At 39.5% G+C, this 18,163-nt stretch overlaps 1 protein-coding gene across 1 annotated transcript in view; it reads left to right on the forward strand.

The window, feature by feature from the left end:
• The first annotated feature begins 537 nt into the window (after positions 1–537).
• MBP (myelin basic protein) overlaps positions 538–18,163 on the forward strand; it is a 92,346-nt gene continuing 74,720 nt past the window's right edge. The window contains exon 1 of the mRNA XM_014938507.1: positions 538–607. Coding sequence (XP_014793993.1) covers positions 557–607 — 51 coding nt within the window. The 5' untranslated portion in view covers positions 538–556. The remainder of the gene's footprint in view (positions 608–18,163) is intronic.

Consider the following 18,163-nt stretch of genomic DNA (forward strand, 5'->3'; position numbering starts at 1 on the left):
CTTGTCATGAAAGTGTGGGCTGTAAAGAACAATTCCATTCTCACCTCCACAGCAAATTGTTAGCTGTTTATTGTGGTGCTTTTTTTTCAGTAATTGCTATTTATATAATTGCAAATGTGAATTTAAAAGAACTTACCTGATATTTTATGGAAGTCTGTAGTTAGACATAATTTGATATTTGTTACACTGTTTTGGTATTATAAACATAATGTTTAAAGACAGGACCTCTGCCTAATTCCTAATCTAGTTTTGATTTATGTGCAAATTTCAGAAAAAATACTTTATTTTCAGTCCTCTGTTTATGTCTTTTTTAGAAGAAGGAAAACTTTTTGGTATTGCTTGGATTTGCAAAATAGACCAGATAAGATTTGTGAAAGATCCTAAGAAAAAAAAAAAAAATGCTTACCTTGGACTGTAAAAAGGCTTATTGTATGAGAACCATCTTTTTGTTCTGTGTCAGATGAAAAATTAATTTGTATTTCAATACAAATGTATTGGTTTCAAAAATGCTGTTTTGGTTTTATCTTTTCAGAATTTGAAGTTCTGGTGATCCATCATGGGGAACCATGTAGGAAAACGAGAACATGGCGCTGACAAGTCGACCAAGGTAAGTGTAAAAAAAATTGAAGAACCAAGGCCTTTTCACCAATATGAATGTTATGAAGCCCATTCTTTTTTTAGCACGTTAGTGTTTTTACCAGATCACCTTCACCATTCCTGTTTTGTAGTTATCACTGTTTTTTTTTTTCCAAAGAGGATCCTATGAGATGTGGCCAAATGAGAATTTTTCTGTGCTGAATTTAATGAGATGTGGCCTTCTCCTGTGTCAGATCCATAGCTGAGAAAAAGCTTCTCAGTCATGGTGGAAATGAGCCATAGAAGCATGATATTGCAGAAATTTTTAAAGAGCCAGGGAGCTGAATTATGTTCTGCATGTTGGCAGCTTTCCATGTGGGCATTCATTTGCTGTGTCCATACGAAAGAAACTATATGGAGACACATAAAGTATGAAAATTCTAAAGAAAAAGATTGTCAGTCTGAGGAGATACAGCTTTAAAAATCTCCTCCCCAGGAAAAAAAAAGAAAAGATGAGAACTATCAAAATGTTAATTAAAAGTTAGTATTCACTTTCTAGGCCTCTGCTGACACTGTTGTATATTTGCATGTAATGTGGTATTCTGTTTGCCTTGTGATAATATCTTGTTTATTTGTTTTTCTGCGTTGTACCGGAAGAGAGTTCACACGTATCTTAAAAAAGAGATATCTTTCTATAATAAAAAAGATGCTTCTTGTTGCTAGCTGTTGCTAATTTCCCTCCACCAGTCCCCACCCAAAAATAACAGTTTGCAGTCTGTGCCCACACTGTATAAAGCTGTTGCTCTTTGCATTGGACAGGTGATGTAAACAGACAGTTCTGTGCTTTATCTGGAGGAACCTGGGAATTTTGCATTGCTGTGGCAGATAAGCAGCTATCCCTAAAATGTATACAAACTAGAATTCATAGTTATTAGTTCTTTGCCATCTGCTTTAGGAAAATATATAAGCACACTGGGAGGAATAGGGAGAAAAGAGCAGGAAGAGAGGCCAACAGGCTATGTACGGTTTTGGTTTGTGTTTGTGCAGTATTTTGCAAAATGGTTTTGTGGCCCAAAGTTTAGGTTTCGGTACAAACAATCGTATGATTCCTGAGCTGAGGTCTTGTAGTGACCAGTGTTGTTGACTTCCTCTAGAAAACTCAGTTGCGTAGATTGAGCAGAGTCAAGTACACCAAACAGGTGTATTTAGCCTAATATTTTGATCCTTTCTGAGCAAGGGTATGAGGTACGGCAGGTGTGATACGGCAGGTATGCAGAGCTTGACGGGCTGTTGTCCACCACGTATCCCCTGCTTTGGTCTCCGAGGACAAAATTTGGTTAGAAAAACGCATCGTAAGTTTTCCCCCCCTGTGGGATCTGGGTTGCAGGTGAGTGAGTTGGCAGGCATATGGGGCCTTAAAAAGGAAAAGATTCTTCAAACTGTAGAGGCGATGCAATAGGTGCAAGTTTGTAGTGGTGGTGGAGAGTCAGAGTCAGGTGGCCATGCATGAGTCTTGCACTCAGTGCGTAAGACAGGTCAACAAGGAAATGGATTGCTGCAATTTTTTGATTCCTTCTTTTTCCTAATTAGTCCATGGAGAATACTTGATTCGGCAATCAAAATAATAATCATTTACCTAAAATATTTCTGAAGGGGGAATTTATTTTTGTAGCAATATCTTCTGTCCCTCATTCATTGTTCTAGAGTGACAAAAAAACCACCAAACCCCTAAACTTTAAAATAGGCAATACTTGATCAAAATCTCCCTTTATCCACATAAGACAGTAATCATGTCAAAATAAATGGTAAGGCCACAGATTTAATATCAGGAAATGTATGGTTAAGGCGCTACTATGTATTCCACATAACTCGTCAATCTTGATTCGGTTCTTACAGGCAGCATTAAAGTACTTACTGGCAGTAGTAACCATGTGTCATACTTTTTCTTTTTCTATTTATTTATTTATTTATTTTTTAAGTTTAAGTAGCTTTTTTCTGCTGTTGGTCAATATAGCTGTAAATTAGAACTGTTTTCCCACCAGTCTTCTAGCGTGCTACGGGAAACAACTGCTGAAGTCTTGCAGAGACTACAGTGGAAATGCTGAACTGCCTCTCCTTGCTCTAAGCAATAGAACTGCAATGAAAAAGGCTAACATCTCGTTAAGGATCTTTCCAAAATTCATTACTTGTAACTTCAGGCTGTTTTCATTTCCCAAAAATATAGTACAAAAGAACAACAGCATTTTCAGCAGCTGCTTTGAACCTGTGATTTGCTGTGATTCAGATTTGCTGCACAAACGCTGTACTGGTTCCTGAGCTGACAGACCAGTTCTCCAGACGGCTCTTCTACGTAAAGTGACACTAGAGAGACTGTTGCCAAACTATACCAATTGTAATTCTTGGTTGTCCGATAAATACCCCATAGTAATGGCTGTATTATAGGACATGGGCTTTTTGAGTTGGCATCTAGCTTTGGTTTACTTTCAGTAAATTTAGATATTTGAATTACAAAATTGGAAATAGAGAACTGGAAAGCAATTATTTCATCAAACATCTAACATGACACCAAGATGCTTTCAAACTGGGAAATGTGCAAAAGACAGCAAGATGGTCTCCCATGCTATGATACTTCTTTCAAAATATTGTTCCTTTCTTGATTTATAAATATGCCAAGCTACAGTGATTATTTAATAAACAATAGGAGATACTGTGAAATTAATTGGATGCTTTGAAAAATAGTTGGTCTGTTTGACCTAAATAATGCTGAAAAGATCTTCAAAATACTTGCAAACACCATCATGTTTTACTCAAAGCAATAACATACTCTTCTTTCTCTTGTGTCTAATGGATCTGTATTTGTTTCATAGTTTTGTAAGATACATAAAAACTATTCAATGAACCCAGCAGTTTATCTTCTTTCTTTTCACTTTGAATGACATCAGACTTAGCAGTCTGCTTAATGCGTTAGTAACCATGTAAGTATTTAGTTTGTTTAACTTTGTTCTTAGTGTTAATACTTGGGTTTAAACTTATGTAAATACATCTAAGAAGAGCAATAGCAAAAAGAATGAGCTGTCCTTCGTGCCCTGAGTTTAATTTCTCAGAGAGCTAAATGTAGAAGGCTAGACAGAGTAGATGACTGAAGTTTTATTGGTCTTTATCTGGAGCTGTAGCTGATCTGTGTTGATGTGGCACCATCCCTTAGACAATGCTGCACAGTGCATATATTGCCATCTCAAAATCTTTGAACCTTCTTGCTACCTGTCAAAACTGTCCCTTAACTTTATTGATTGTTCTGGAAGATTATGTTGGAAATAAGGTTTCCAGCATTTCCCATCTATTCCACAGCAACTACCAAAAGCACCAAGTCCATGGAGCCTGATTTTCAGGTGTCTCAGGTCACGTAGTACTGTGGGGAGCTGGAAAAGACCAAAATCTACTGCCCTGCCATTTCAAGGGATTGTTTAAGAAACTTATACAGGCCTGGAACATGTTAGATTATTGGAAACAATGGGTCATCTACCTATTTCATGTCCTTGTCGTACTTGTGGTATGCTGTAAATAAATGCTAATGAGCCAATTGCTGCCTCTGATATCTAACTCCAAAAAACTTTTGGGAAACCTAAATTGCCACAGGATACTGCTTTCTCACAGGCCAAAATTGAAATCAGATGTAGTGATGATAAGGCATTCAGTCTACAATTTAATATTTTGTTTGAACTAAAATGACTGAGTGACTGTGACTAAGTCTGGCTCTGTAGTAAACTTATGAAAACTTTTGCCTTTAATTGCCCTGTATGTACCTAGATTCTATAGCGTGTTTCACAGAGGTTGATTTGATAATTTTAATAAACTGCTTCTTGGTGTTTAAGGAGAACTCAGTATAATTAATTCAAGATAAATTGCTATGGTGAGCAGGTATCAATAAATTGGATGGTTTCCATTCTACTTCTGAGGAAATTCTGTTTTCTCTCCTCTTTTTTACCCCAATTGTCTTTTTCCCCTTCAGGAATTTGCACCCTGCTAAGCCTTATTCCTTATAATATTTTATATTTATATAAAATATATATAAATATAAAACATAAAATATCTAAAATAAAGTTTTCTGGCTTTCCCTGATGAGAGGGAGGTGGAATTCTGAAGATGGCTGGCTCAGGATGATAGTTGCATTGTTCACCTCATAGAAAGTGTTTTCACGTTGATCTCATCTAATGCCCTGCCTCTCATGGTTGAGATTGCTTATAGACCTGAGCCATATGTGTGGTTTTTACCAGGTGCTTCCTCTTGATATGCATCATAACATATCAAGAAAAGAAAAAAATAACAGACTAAGTAATTTTATTTGCTTCATTAACTGCTCTGAAGCATTATTTTTGTAAGATAGAGGTTTATTTTTTATACTTACAGTTTGAGATTCGCATGACACACAGAATATGTGGATTTTGAAGATTGGGTTATGCTTTTCCATAAAAAATAAGCAAATAAAAATCTCAAAAAATTCAAATGCCACGTTTGATTTTATTGCGTTTAAATAAATTGTCTTTTTATCATACATAAATTAATCAGTGCAGCCTTTTCACTTTTTCCCCCTAGCAATTCTGTGTTTTCTCAAAGTTTTACCTTTTGCAGCAGAGCAATGAAGAGCACAGAGGCTATAACGGTGTATTCTTTGTAATTCCATATATTGATTAAAACACTCCCTCTCAAGCCAATATCTTTCAGAAGGCAAAGAAAAGAGTAAAAATTTGAAAATGTCGAAAGCACCAATGTTTTCTGCGAGAGCTTTGATGAGGATTTTCACCAGTCAGTGTTCGGGGTTACACGCTGTAGCAGTTCCCTTGACCTGCCAGTGTCGGGTTGGTTAAGCCAGTGGCTGGTACAAGGAAGTGCTGTTTTTGGAAGAGGGAAAAAGAGGTGTGAAGGGAAGTTCTGGGCAGTCAGGTTAAGCAAGACTAGTTCAATTTGACAGATGTCTGTTTTCTTCACGTTCTGCCATTGACCTGGATTTGGCCTTGAGCAAATCCTTTTGTGCTCACTCTATTCTCTCATTTCATTTCTTAACCTTCATACTGTCTAACTGAATTGTTTGTTGGGACAGATGCAGTGTCATTCTATATTAACTGTGGTGCTTGGAGACCTTGAGTGAAGCCTTCAGGCACTGATGTGCTTTAGCTAGTGAGATGATATCATAATGGTACAGAAATGACTGTACTGGTTGAAGCCTCTGAGAATGCCAAGTATGAGGTAGCTGTGACATCTGTCTTCAAAAATTAAGACCATCACTCAGTATGGTACTGTAATTCTTTGTTTAAGTAGGCAAGCAGCTCTGCAATCTATAATTTATGTATCTAAATTCAAGTTGTGTTTGAATAGCTGACTGCTCATTAAACTCTTCAGGTGCTGAATTTAATAGGGTCAACTGTACCTACAATATTTAAACTTTCTAGTGTTCAAAATATGCTAAGCTCATCGGAAGGATGTACAGAGGGTAAACTGTCCTTGGATCAGAGGTGGTCCTTCTACACTTCCCTGTTTCCCTTTGTTGCATGTATGCGAAGGTCACTGAAGGTGAGGCTTCTGTGCAGAGCACTGGTGGAAGAGTTAAAGGTGGGAGGCAAGGCACATGCAAGTGAGAGGAGCAAGTTCTGGTCAGTGCCGCAGCATTAAAGCAGCTGCCTGAATTGTGTAATCTTGGCAGGATGACACTAGGTCTGTGTTCCAGTGAAAACGTGAGTAAATGTGTAGGTGAAGGTTACGTGGGATAAGTTGAGAGTTTTCTGTTGTGCGCACAACGGCTAACGTGCTAGTGTTTCTTGGTTCAGGTCTTGCAGGTTGAGCTTGCACGGGTGTAGAAAGAAGAAGTGCAGTTGCTGTGGTTTTGGCTGGGGGGAGGTACGGTTGTGGGCTTTGTTCTCCCACCCTCAGCCTGCAGAGCTGACTCGAAGAACAGGGAAGTACACTCTGTGCTTTTTAAAGTGGTGTGCCTCAGACGCCATGCTGTTGAGGTGTAGTTTTCTATAGTTCCTTCTTGTTAGCTTTGATATAGAACTAGATAAATGTCCTGTCAAAGGAGTTTAATAACACTACCACCTAAACCAGCGAGGAGTTGGAAGGGCAGGGGTGTAATGCACTGCCCGTTCTCTGTTAACTCTCTGTGAACTGTTCTAGTTGCTGAGATGTTTTTTCTAATATGAATCAGCCCATACTTCAGCCCGAGAACGTGTTGTTCACTGCTTTATCATCTTCATGCCGGAAAACTGAAGGAGAAGCTGTTTGTATCTTTAATCTTGAGGAAGCAGTAAGTGACATGAAGATCCTGAATAGGAGCAATATCTTCTTCCTCACATAACCTTTTCGTGCTTTTATTGCTGTGGTGGTCACAGGTCAGCATGCCACAGTACATTGTATTACCTGCTCTGGAAGTAGGTGAGAGAAGTCAAAGTAACAAACTAAATTTCCATTAGTTATATTTGAAAAGAGCCTTAAAAAACCCCCACAAACCTTTCACAGTGAAGCATTACCTTAGAATGCAGTTACATCTTTAAAAACAGTTGCAGTGAAGTGTGCTCTCCCTATTGGAGAGTTTGCCAAGCTTTACCTATGGGTACCCAGGGCCAAACCACAGAAGAATCTCCAGTATCTAAGACAATATCCTTTAGCACTTAGTAAAGTATTAAACCCCAGTAAAAGTGCATTTTGAAGTTCGTTCTCATCGTTTTCCCCTAATGCTGGTTCTGTTGCCTTTGATGCTCCTGGGCAGTAGTTGGGAGGAAGAGTGCTAGAGCCATGTTTTATTTTAGTTCTCAGTTTCACATGCTTGATTTCTGATGGTGCAACTGGTTGTGCAGCTGGGTCAGTGTAAGTATTTGTGAGACATGGTTTTACACTACTCATTGGGACAAAGCCAAAACCCCAGCTCTGCTCACGTCTGATGCTAAATGTTCTGCCATGAGAGAAGTTCCGTGTTGTGTTTGTAAATTTGGCAAGTGTGAAATGGACATCTGAAGGAAACAGATACAGGATTTTCCCATACAAACAATCACTTTAACAATAGCTTCTTTTTGTGTTTTAGAAGCTGAAGATGTATTTCTTATGCAACTAGTTATTTGTACCAAGCAAATTTAACTTGTCTTTAGCTACAGTTCAAAAACTGATTTTTCCACTTCAAGCTAAAATGTCACGGAATGTTTTTCCTTTTTACTTCACTTTCTCATGCCCTCTGCTTTAAGTTAATGGAAATACTTAGGTAGCATTTGCTGGAGAGGAAAAAAAAAAAAGGCTTTTGCAAAAGGAAATTTACTCTGCTTAAAAGTTTTTCATATAACTTTTTTCTTGATTGCTGAGATAAGGTTCACTCTTAAAAACAATCTGATCTTTCAGTGCAGCATCCCGTGGATGTGGCCATAAAAATATCAAAATTTGCATAGAGCTGAAAGCCACAAGACACATACCACTTACCCTGGATAATTAGGGGGACTTCCAAGCATGAGTTGCAATCAACAAGAGGCAATAATGGAAATCTTGCATTTTTGTTACAGTGCCACAGAGTAACATTCAGGTTGGAGTACCTGGACTTAGCTAGAACTGAAAGGTTAATTTAGGGAGCCATGGGGGCACTCAGCTTGTGCATGAGCTCTGTGCAGCACTCAAAAGCCACAGAAAAGACCTAAGAGCCAGAAATCTTAGCAAGTCTATTGCTTGTGAGATCTATCCTTAAACAAGTCACTAATTACTAAAGCAGTAGTCACCATTTTTGTGTCCTCAGTTATTCCTGTTCTGTTTTAAGAGTTTCATGATTGGATTCACTGTCTGAAGGTGCTGAGGTTTTCAGATGAGTTATGGAAATCCCAATATACTGGAAACATCTCTGTTTAAAAGGCACTGAGACAGTTATATTGAAATCTGAGAGATTTTTTCGGGGGGGAGGGGGGGTGTTGTGGTCATAACTGACTTATATGTCTAGCACATTTTCCCAGCCTTTCATCTACCCCCTCTTCCTTCCTCCCTTTATCTTCCTTCTACTCCTTCCTACACCAAGTTTCTTTCTGCACACTACTTTCTGCCAGCACCTCCATCTCTGATGTAGTCTAAATTCAGTGCCGTGTTTTGATTTTTCTGAGGCATTAGAAATAATACTTAATTGCTAACAGTACAGTTGCATGCTCAGAAGCAGTGAAGAGGCTGCCAGCTAACAGGCAGTCTCATCAGAAAGGTGGGAACACCTAAGGAGAGAAGAGAGAAAATGTGCACTTTTCTGACAACACATATCCACTTGAAAAATGGTTTTCTCTTCCAGCCAGCTCTCTCTCTTCATGTTAACGTGCAGCTTTCACAACGTGTTGCTTTACAAAGCAGTCTAGTAGTGCTATTGCCGATATTTGAAAGCTGAAAATCAACTATGATTTTTTTTTTTATGACCAACTCTCGCTGTCATTTATATACTGTTTTGTCATAAAGTTGTGCTGTCTTTTTGCATTTTCCCCTTGCACCTGTTAAAGAATTTGTTTTATGCAGAAAACAGAAGAATTGCTATTGAATTCTTTCGGGGAAATGTGGCTAAAAATTGTCAATATGAAGTGGAATTGTGTGAAAAAAAACCCCTTTAAATCCCACTTTAATTCTTTGTGTGTGTGTATATTTATGTATGCACATGTTCACATATAAAAAAGTACAAGTGTATATTTAAAATATCTATATGTGTATATATATATATAAATGCAGGGTATATTCAAGTATAGATACTCTATTTACATCCCTGTATGGCTGTCAGTGTACTCACTATATGAGTTTCAAAAGGCAAGACCAGTAGACTCCCACCCTGAGGAGGCTGGCTATCTGTTCTGATCTTCCCTGAGAACATCAGGCTAAGTGTTCTCTTAGCATTGAGCCAGAGCTTTCTACTGCAGATGAAACTTGCCTTATGGTGCACAGTGAGCAAGCCTGAATAATCACTGACAGGTGTTTTGGTTGGTTTTGGTTTGGTTTTTGCTTTTCTTTTTATACCCCAATGTCTGAAATTCCAGACAATCCTGTTTTTTTGAGATTTGGCAGATGAAAGGTTGGTGACTGTGTGGGACTCCGAGAATCTCAAGTCAGTGCCTGTAACAGTTGAGGAATGTTTATATCTTATAAAATATATTAAAGATATTTCAGTAATTACTACTACTGTGAATTGATTAACAGATTTCAATATTTTTATTATGTTTAACAAGTATGTGGTACTAGTACAGATAAATATTTCTTAGTATCCTAGGAAAGGCTTCAAAGCTCACAGTAGGTGGGACCCACTGCGTTAAGCAACAGCTGTTTTCTCTTTGGTACAGAGAGACAGAAAACTCCCTGTGTTTAGGATGATTGATGTTACTTCTGGAGCTTGGTCACATGAGATGAGATTTTAGGTCAAAAGCTGTACATAATGAAGACTAAAGCTTTTTTTTTTTTTTTTTTTTTGAACTGAAAGAAATAACATGCCTTGTGCTGCAGATACTTGCTGATAGAAAGAGGTCCTCTCCTATGGTGTGGTGCTGATCTTCTGTTCCTTCCAGAATCCAATCCATATTCAGAGAAAACTTATGTTACATATTTTATTTGAGGTGGATCTGAACAACCTGGTCTAGTGGGAGGTGTCCCTGCCCATGGCAGGAGGACTGGAACTAGATGATCCTCCAACTCTAAAGATTCTATGATTTTTGCTGATTCATTTACTCAATACGTTACTTCTAATGTTATTTTTTTTTCTACAATTTAAGAAAATATAATTCTTAAGAGGGTTTTCTTTGTATGTCTTTCAGCAAATTTCCTGACTTGTAAATGAGAGTATTGGTAAAGAGATAAAAACAGGTGAAATACCTATTTAAAATTAAGCTTTGACACTTTTCCCTCTTGCTTTAACCTCAGTGCTTTGTGTTTTCCTTTCCTGCAATTTCCTTGGGAGGAGAGGGAACATGAGTCCATTCTGGAATTTCTTCAGTGTACCTCTTCTACCTGTTCCTTTCTTTTTCTACCCCTTTTCCTTTCCTCTGGCATCTTGTCTGTTGTTTATTATTATTATTCTATTATGCTATGCTATATAAGCCCTATAAAGATTGACAAAGCCATCTAAAAATGAAAATTTTATGGAGCCTGGGGGAACGGAGGCCAAAAGGTCCACATCAGTGGATGCATTCAGGTGGGATGGGGAGCCCTGAGTGCTACTACCCTCTCACCAGATTGTCCAGGTGTCCTGGCCAGTGACCTTTAATTTGAAGTACAGAAACAGCCAGGGTAATGAGTGCTACGTCTGCCTTTGAAAAGGGATGCCAAGGTCTTTCAGGCATCAGATTCTACACTGGGATTTTGCAGAAAGAGTTTATAATGCAATAGCATAATGCAGTTAATGCTGTAATAACACCGTATTGCAGCTGTTGAGTCACCTGATTATGGGAGAATAAAAGATCTGTGGCATTTTGGAAGCTTATGGGGCTCGACACATAGGCTTTGTATCAAGTACTTTGTGTGACTCTGATCACTTCTGATTCTGCCTCCTGCTGCTGTATATAAGGGACAGGAGACCTTCTAAACATGTCTTACATGGAGCCCACAAGAGAGATGGCTCCACCAGGAGCTGGTGGGGGGCAGAGCTTGGCTTTGATCCCAGCTTCTGAGCACTGGTCTCAGCAGTTGACAAGTTGTTCTGGTTTTTGCCCTGATCAGCTTGCTTTAGCCAATTAGGCTGTGAACTGTGGGCTGGTGGAGCAGGTGCAGAGCTGCTTTCTTCCGTGCAGAGAGCCAGATGGCCAGTTAATTGTCCCAATCACTGCGTAAGACTTGGCCAATTCTCCTGCTCAGTTCTCAATTCTGCTGCTGCGCCAAGTTGGGTCTTGTTTAAGAAAATGAGGATTTCAGGGACATCTCTGAGCATCTGGACTTCTCTTAGTCATGATTTAGCGTGGTTAGTCTCAAACCTGGAAATGGTTCCTAGCTGGCTTTTGTTTTCTTCAAAGAAAAAATTGCCTGATGCTTAGCAGGAGTAAAGACTTCTTGGTCTGGGTTAGGACATCTTGCTTGTTACAACATAGTTAGTACCAAGGTCTGGTTGTGACAGAAAAAACTTCAAGTAGGAACCCAGGTTTTGAAGAATTTTGCAAGGAGATCTTTTATCTGTTGAGTTACACATTATGGGACAAGAGTTGTGGGGGGCATTTTGAGGTGAGAGTATTTTAGTTTGCCTGAGTTTCAAGGATCTTTTTTTAGGATAATTATTTTTAATTGTTAGGAAGAAATGGGAACTATTATTTGAATGCTGCACTTTGGAAGACGGTGCTAGACTGTAAAAGATTGTAAACTTGCTAATAGAGTTGCAAATGAGATGTGTTTGCTTATCTATATGCTTATACTCAGTCAGTGTAATAACCGCAACTATAGTTTACATATAACCTCTTCATATGAATGTTGTTGTTTGTGAAATGCAATTTACGTAACTCAATCAGTTGCTTTTGTGTGAAGACAATCCACTCCTGTTACAATCATTCTAGGAGATAAAACTGTGGGGTGCTAGAGGCAAAGGATGGGATGAAGCAGAATAATGATAATATGTTCTTTGCAGTGGTGGGGAATTGAATTACAAAGATGCCTAGATATTTCCAGCAGGCCGCCTACTTTGTTCAATGCTGAAAAGGCAGTCTCTTGGTCTAAAGTGATTCTGAGGTCCCATGTTGATAGTTGTTCAAGCAGCTTGAATAGGCTGTCAGTCAGTTCACATGTAGCCTGTATAACGGAAGGATCAAATAGGTAATCTGTAAATCAAATCTGCATTTCTTTAAGTTTATATTTGCTTTATCCATCATGTTCCTTCAGCCCTGCTGACTTCAGCCCTGAATCTGCTTTGCACAGATTTTTTTAGTAGTGTTTTGACTGTGGATTTGCCAATACCAATTCTACCTGGAAGTTATGTAGGCAACGGATTATACTACCTCTAGGGAAGAAAGTGAAGAGCTTTGCGTAGTCTGTTGTGCTTATGTCTGAAGTCTGCACTGCACAGAGTATGAATAATACCTGAAAGTCTGGCCGAGGTCTGACTTCTTTAAAGTTGTACTTGCTCCTTTTTTATGATGCAATACCAGCAAGAGTATGGTGGTGGAAATACCTCTTTGTTCATGCACAGGTTTTCTCTCTCCAGTTAAATTCTCTGCCTAGAGAAACAATTGAATGAAGTTGGTGCAAGTTTCGTTTACAGTTCCCCACATGACTCTCTTAATTCCTGCTTGCCTATAGAATTGAGGCATGGGTTTTAGCCTTCACAACACATATGCAGTAATGTAAAATTCTATTTATGTGCAGAGGGTTACTAAGTAACAGTTGCTGAGGGAAATGCAGTCTTTAACTGCGTGACGTCTGTGCACTTAAAATTGCCAGCCAAGTAGTACATTAACATAGATTTTGCACATTAATGTAATGGGATTTGCTGTGGGCTATATGTGAGCAAAACCTTGGGAAAAACAACAGCAGTGTAGTTTGAAGAGTTGGAGTCTTTCCTCAGGCTGGTCTGTGGACAGGAGATGAAACCCAGTTTTCCCCATCTATCTCATCCTCTCCATACCGCGCCATAATTATGAACCCTGATATATTTGTGTGTATTTATTTCTGTATCTACCTATAGATATAAAGGTTTCCATGTGTAATCAATATGTTTTGCATGTTGTGGTGGGTTGACCCTGGCTGGATGTCAGGTGCCCACCAAAGCTGCTCTATCACTCCCCTCCTCAGCTGGACAGGGGAGAGAGAATATAATGAAAGGCTTGTGGGTTGAGACAAGGGCAGGGTGAGATCAGTTACCAATTACTGTCATGGGCAAAATGGACTCAACTTGGGAAAATTAGTTTAATTTATTACCAATCAAATCAGAGTAGGATAATGAGAAATAAAACCAAATCTTAAAAACACTTTTCTCCTACCTGTCCCTTCTTCCTGGGCTGAACTTTGCTCCGTGTTTTTTCTGCCTCCTTCCCTTCAGTGGTGTAGGGGGATGGGGAATGGAAGTTGTGGTCAGTTCATCACATGTTGTCTCTGCCACTCCGTCCTCCTCAGGAGAAGGACTCCTCACGCTCTTCCCCAGTTCCAGTGTGGGGTCCTTCTTATGGGAGACAGTCTTCCACAAATTTCTCCAACATGAATCCTTCCCACAGGCAGCAGTTCTTCATGAACTGTTCCAGCGTGGGTCCTTTCCATGGGGTGCAGTCCTTCAGGAACAGACAGCTCTAGTGTGGGTTCCACATGGGGTCTCAAGTCCTGCCAGCAAACCTGCTCCAGCGTGGGTTCCTCTCTCCATGGGGCCACAGTCCTGCCAGGAGCCTGCTGCAATGTGGACTTGCTCAGTTGTGGGGTCCTCCATGGTTTGCAGGTAGACAGCCTGCTTCACCATGATCTTCACCATGGACTGCAGGGGATTCTCTGTTCCAGTGCCTGGAGCACCTCCTCCCCCTCCTTTACTGACCTTGGTGTCTGCAGGGTTGTTTCTTTCACATATTCTCACTCCTCTCTTCTGACTGCTGCTGGTGTTGCACAGTTTTTCTTTTTCCTTCTTAAATATATTATCACAGAGGCACTACAGCCATCACTGATGGGCTCAGCCTTGGCCAGTGGTGGGTCCGTCTTGGAGCCGGCTGGCATTGGCTCTGTCAGACATAGGAGAAGCTTCTAGTAGCTCCTCGCAGAAGCCACCCTTGTAGCCACCAAAATCTTTCCATGCAAACACAATACCCGTGTATATCTTTCTTCAGGGGAAGGAAGGCTGAGAGGCAAACAAACAAGAAGCCTGTGATTCAGGGGTAGATTGGGTGTTGATAATACAAGGAGAAGTTTGCCTTGAGCTGTGTCTCCTCTAGTAGCTGTGTTTACCTCTAATTTTGCAATGAGGTTATCAGAGGATTTGTTTTTTCTAAGGACTTATTTTCAAGGAATGTTCTTTGGAAAGGTCATTTGAGCTTATGTATTGAAAATGATTCTACTTAAGTGATCAACATTTCCTCTAAAGCAAATCTGGTATAACTTAACGCTAGGGCTTTGAGCTGGAGACCTTTATGTGCTGATGAAAATGGGCTGTTGAACTGTCAGGAAGTCCTGCAGCTTTTAACTCATTTCTCTGTTACAAATCTATTTTTTGTCTGCAAGTGCTTGGGGGATGGGGGGTGCATATGTGAATAATTATTGCAGAAGGAAAAGCTTATTAGGCTGTATGGTTTGCTCATTGTGGACTATGTAGAACTTGATTTCAATGAGGTTCATGTATTAATTATATCAACATATATAAAAAATGGGCAGAAATAAATTTTCTTAAGTAACTAATACCACAGTCCTTCTATAAAAGTGGCATAAATATCTATCGGCATATTTAGTTGTTAAATTTCCTGGATTTTTGTAGTGTTGCTTTAGCTGAATCTGAGGATTTGTTATTTGTTAATCACTGATAAATAACACAATATCAACTCTCAGTTATAATGCATTTATCTGGGCTCTTCAGTAGCCAACATTGTTACTGTCATGTGGATAGTATGGTAACTTGTCAGCTTTGCAAAATTAACTTAACTTGTGGAAATTGATTTTAATGTTTTTTTCTTGCTTTGGATGATTTATAAAAAAAACCCAAACCAAACCAAAACTAAACCTACTGATATTATCACTATAAAAGCTGTTACATTGATTTTTTTGTTCCTGCCATTGTAAAGTCTCCCCAATTTTGATTCTGAAGTTTTGTCTGACTGCATCTTTTGCCTGTGTTTGAGAGACTGTAGTATCTGAGCTTTTTTGTGCAGTCTTTCATACAGTCCACCCATTTTCATTTTGAGGCCAGAAACCTTTCCCTCTGGGAAGAAAACAGTCCCAAGTCCTTCATTGCTCAGTCGGGCTTCTGTTTTCCTGTAACTCTCTGTGACCAGTTGTGACATTCAGGTGGTTTTAAACTGATGTATTAGCTACAGCTTTTCCCTCAGGAGACTGTCATATCTGGTGACAGCATTGACTCCAAGCAAAGTATCTTTAAAGTCTATAGAAGAAGGAAAGCAGAACAAGGGGAGAAAATCTGTTAGGAGAACTCTTAGGTATCTGTTGTCCCAGACCCCTTTCTTGGTGCTATGCAGGCACTCATGCGCATCTTTTCTCTCAAATGTCCAGGTTGAGGACAACTGGGTTAAGCCTTTTTGCTAATAGTGCCTGCCCTTGCCATGTACTTAAGGAACTGCTCATCAGTTCCAAACATCTGTAATATAATTATTTACAGTCATTTAACTAAAATGGATGCAAAAAATAAACAAAAATCTTTTCTGCAAAGCTAGAAAGGTTGGCCCCCAGCCTGTACTAGAGAATGGGGTTAACCCGTTAAAGGTGCAAAGCTTTGTATTTGCCTTTATTGAACTTCACAAGATTCTTATCGGTTTATTTCTGTAGCCTCTGAAGGGCCCTCTGGCTAGGACCTCTGTCTTCCAGTTTGCTGACCAGTCCCCTAGTTTGTTATTATTGGGGCCTGTATTAAAGGCATTAAATGGTATTGGCCTTAGTGTTGATCCCTGGGAGATGCGGCTGCTGACTGACTGCCAGTTGGACTTGATAGCATTGATCACAGTCCTCTGAGCCTGGTGGTCCAAGCTGTTATCCACCCCTTGTATTCCACCTACCCAAACCTTATCTTCTCGGTTTGACTATAAGGGTAGAGTGGCAGACTGTGGGAGGCTGTGTCATAGGCCATGCTAAAGTCAGGGGATATGATACTACGTTTTTTCCCCTCCTCCACAGAACCAGTCATTTCATCACGGGAAGCTGTCTGGTTCATCAGATACCATTTGCCCTCGGTAGATCCAAGCAGGCTGTTCCCACTCCCCTTCTATCCACGGAGAACAATTGCTACTAAAACTGTTATGCCATCTGCTTTTAATAAAAAGATAAAAACAGCTAAGCATTTGAAATGCTATGTATTAAATATGGCTCTCACTTTACCAATGCATTATTGCCCCTTCACTGTAGACGCAGAGGTTTCTGTTGAGCACAGAATGTACTCTACCTTCAGCAGTCTTTTATGCTTCAGTAAAGTACTGCACTTTACGATAATTGACCAAAAAAAAAATACCGGAGATGAGGCCATTTTCTTTCAAGACAAACGCACATAAAAGAGAGAAGAAGCATGAAGTGTCCTTTCTAGTTCGATGATGATCCTTGCTTGCTTGAAACTTTGCTAAAAAGATGGACGCTAGTCACAGTTTCACAAAGGCTTGACAAATTGATACTAGCTGGTATATGGTAATTCCAAACAGTACAGAGTTAGTGAGGAGTCGTCACAGAAGAAAGGCAATGCTGGCTGGCCAAGCTAAGGGTGTTTTTTTTTAATTAAATAGGTAAAAAAGAGGAAAGATCTGAACATTAGGCACTGAAGCAAAAGGTGGCAGTTGACAAAAAGAAGAACGAATATCCCTGCCTGGAGTTTGAGGCAGACCCACACAGTGAATAGAACCGCTCTCTGGTCATGCTCCATTCTCCCCCACAGAGCCCAGGGCTTGCACAGATGATAACTATGAATGGTCCAAAAGTAGCACTTATTTAAATAACTTTTTGTTTAAACGTATAGCTCTTGAATTTCAACATGATACAAACATGTCATTGTTCCTGCCTCCCCGCACCATGATACTTTTCTTCTCATGAAGGTGTGCAGGGCTTTTACTAGAACCACATTAACGAATCAAACTCTGGTAAACTGAATCATCTTTTAAAATGTCAGTTTCTATTTGCTTTTTGGCTCACTGAGTGATAAGGTGGCTGCTCACAGGTGTGGTTGTATTTCTGGTATTACCATTTTTCCTGTCTGTACATGTAGAAGAGTCTCTGATTGTCATCACTTCTGACTTTTCTTTACGTTGGTAGTAGAAAAAATGGATGCTTATTTTTACTCAGTTGGAAATTTCTATTGTGTGGTCTTTCTCAGCTTTGATTTCTTTGTTTGACTTTATATATTTGGAAAATGGTAGCTACAGCTGTTTGAAACAATATTGTCCCCGTAAACTGTTCCCTTTTACAAAACAACAACATAACAAAAAGTGCTCCTGAAGAACAGCATTATGTATAATGCAGGTGGCATCTTTCTTATTCAGTGATTAGATTGTCAATTTTTCCTTTTCACAAGGTATGAGAACAGCCTTCTGAAGCATTTATATTATGAAGCATGTATCTTATCATACTGGCCATCTGAAGACAGTTTTGATAAATGTTTTCTGATCACAGTCTTGTGTGTGTGTGCGTGCGTGCATGCTTAAGTGGAAGCAATTAGCTCGACAGGAAAACCTCCCCTGTTTTCAGGTGAGTAATAGCGTGTATTTGCTGATGAATCAGGTGTCACCTGGGACTGAAGAAGCACTAAGTGTGAGATCTGAGTCATTTCCTCAGGCTCTCAGGGTTCGTCTTACCGCTGGCTCATGATAGTGAGCAGCCATAGTCAACTTCAGGTGACTATGTCTGAAAGTTAGGAATGTGTTAAATTCCTCATCTATAGGAAAAAAATGTAGTATTTCACCTGCACTTGTCTCGTATGAAATTACCAAGACATGATAGAAACTAGCCTAGAAAACAT

Source organism: Calidris pugnax, unplaced genomic scaffold (genome assembly GCF_001431845.1).
Source record: "Calidris pugnax isolate Ruff unplaced genomic scaffold, ASM143184v1 scaffold13, whole genome shotgun sequence".
NCBI lineage: Eukaryota > Metazoa > Chordata > Aves > Charadriiformes > Scolopacidae > Calidris > Calidris pugnax.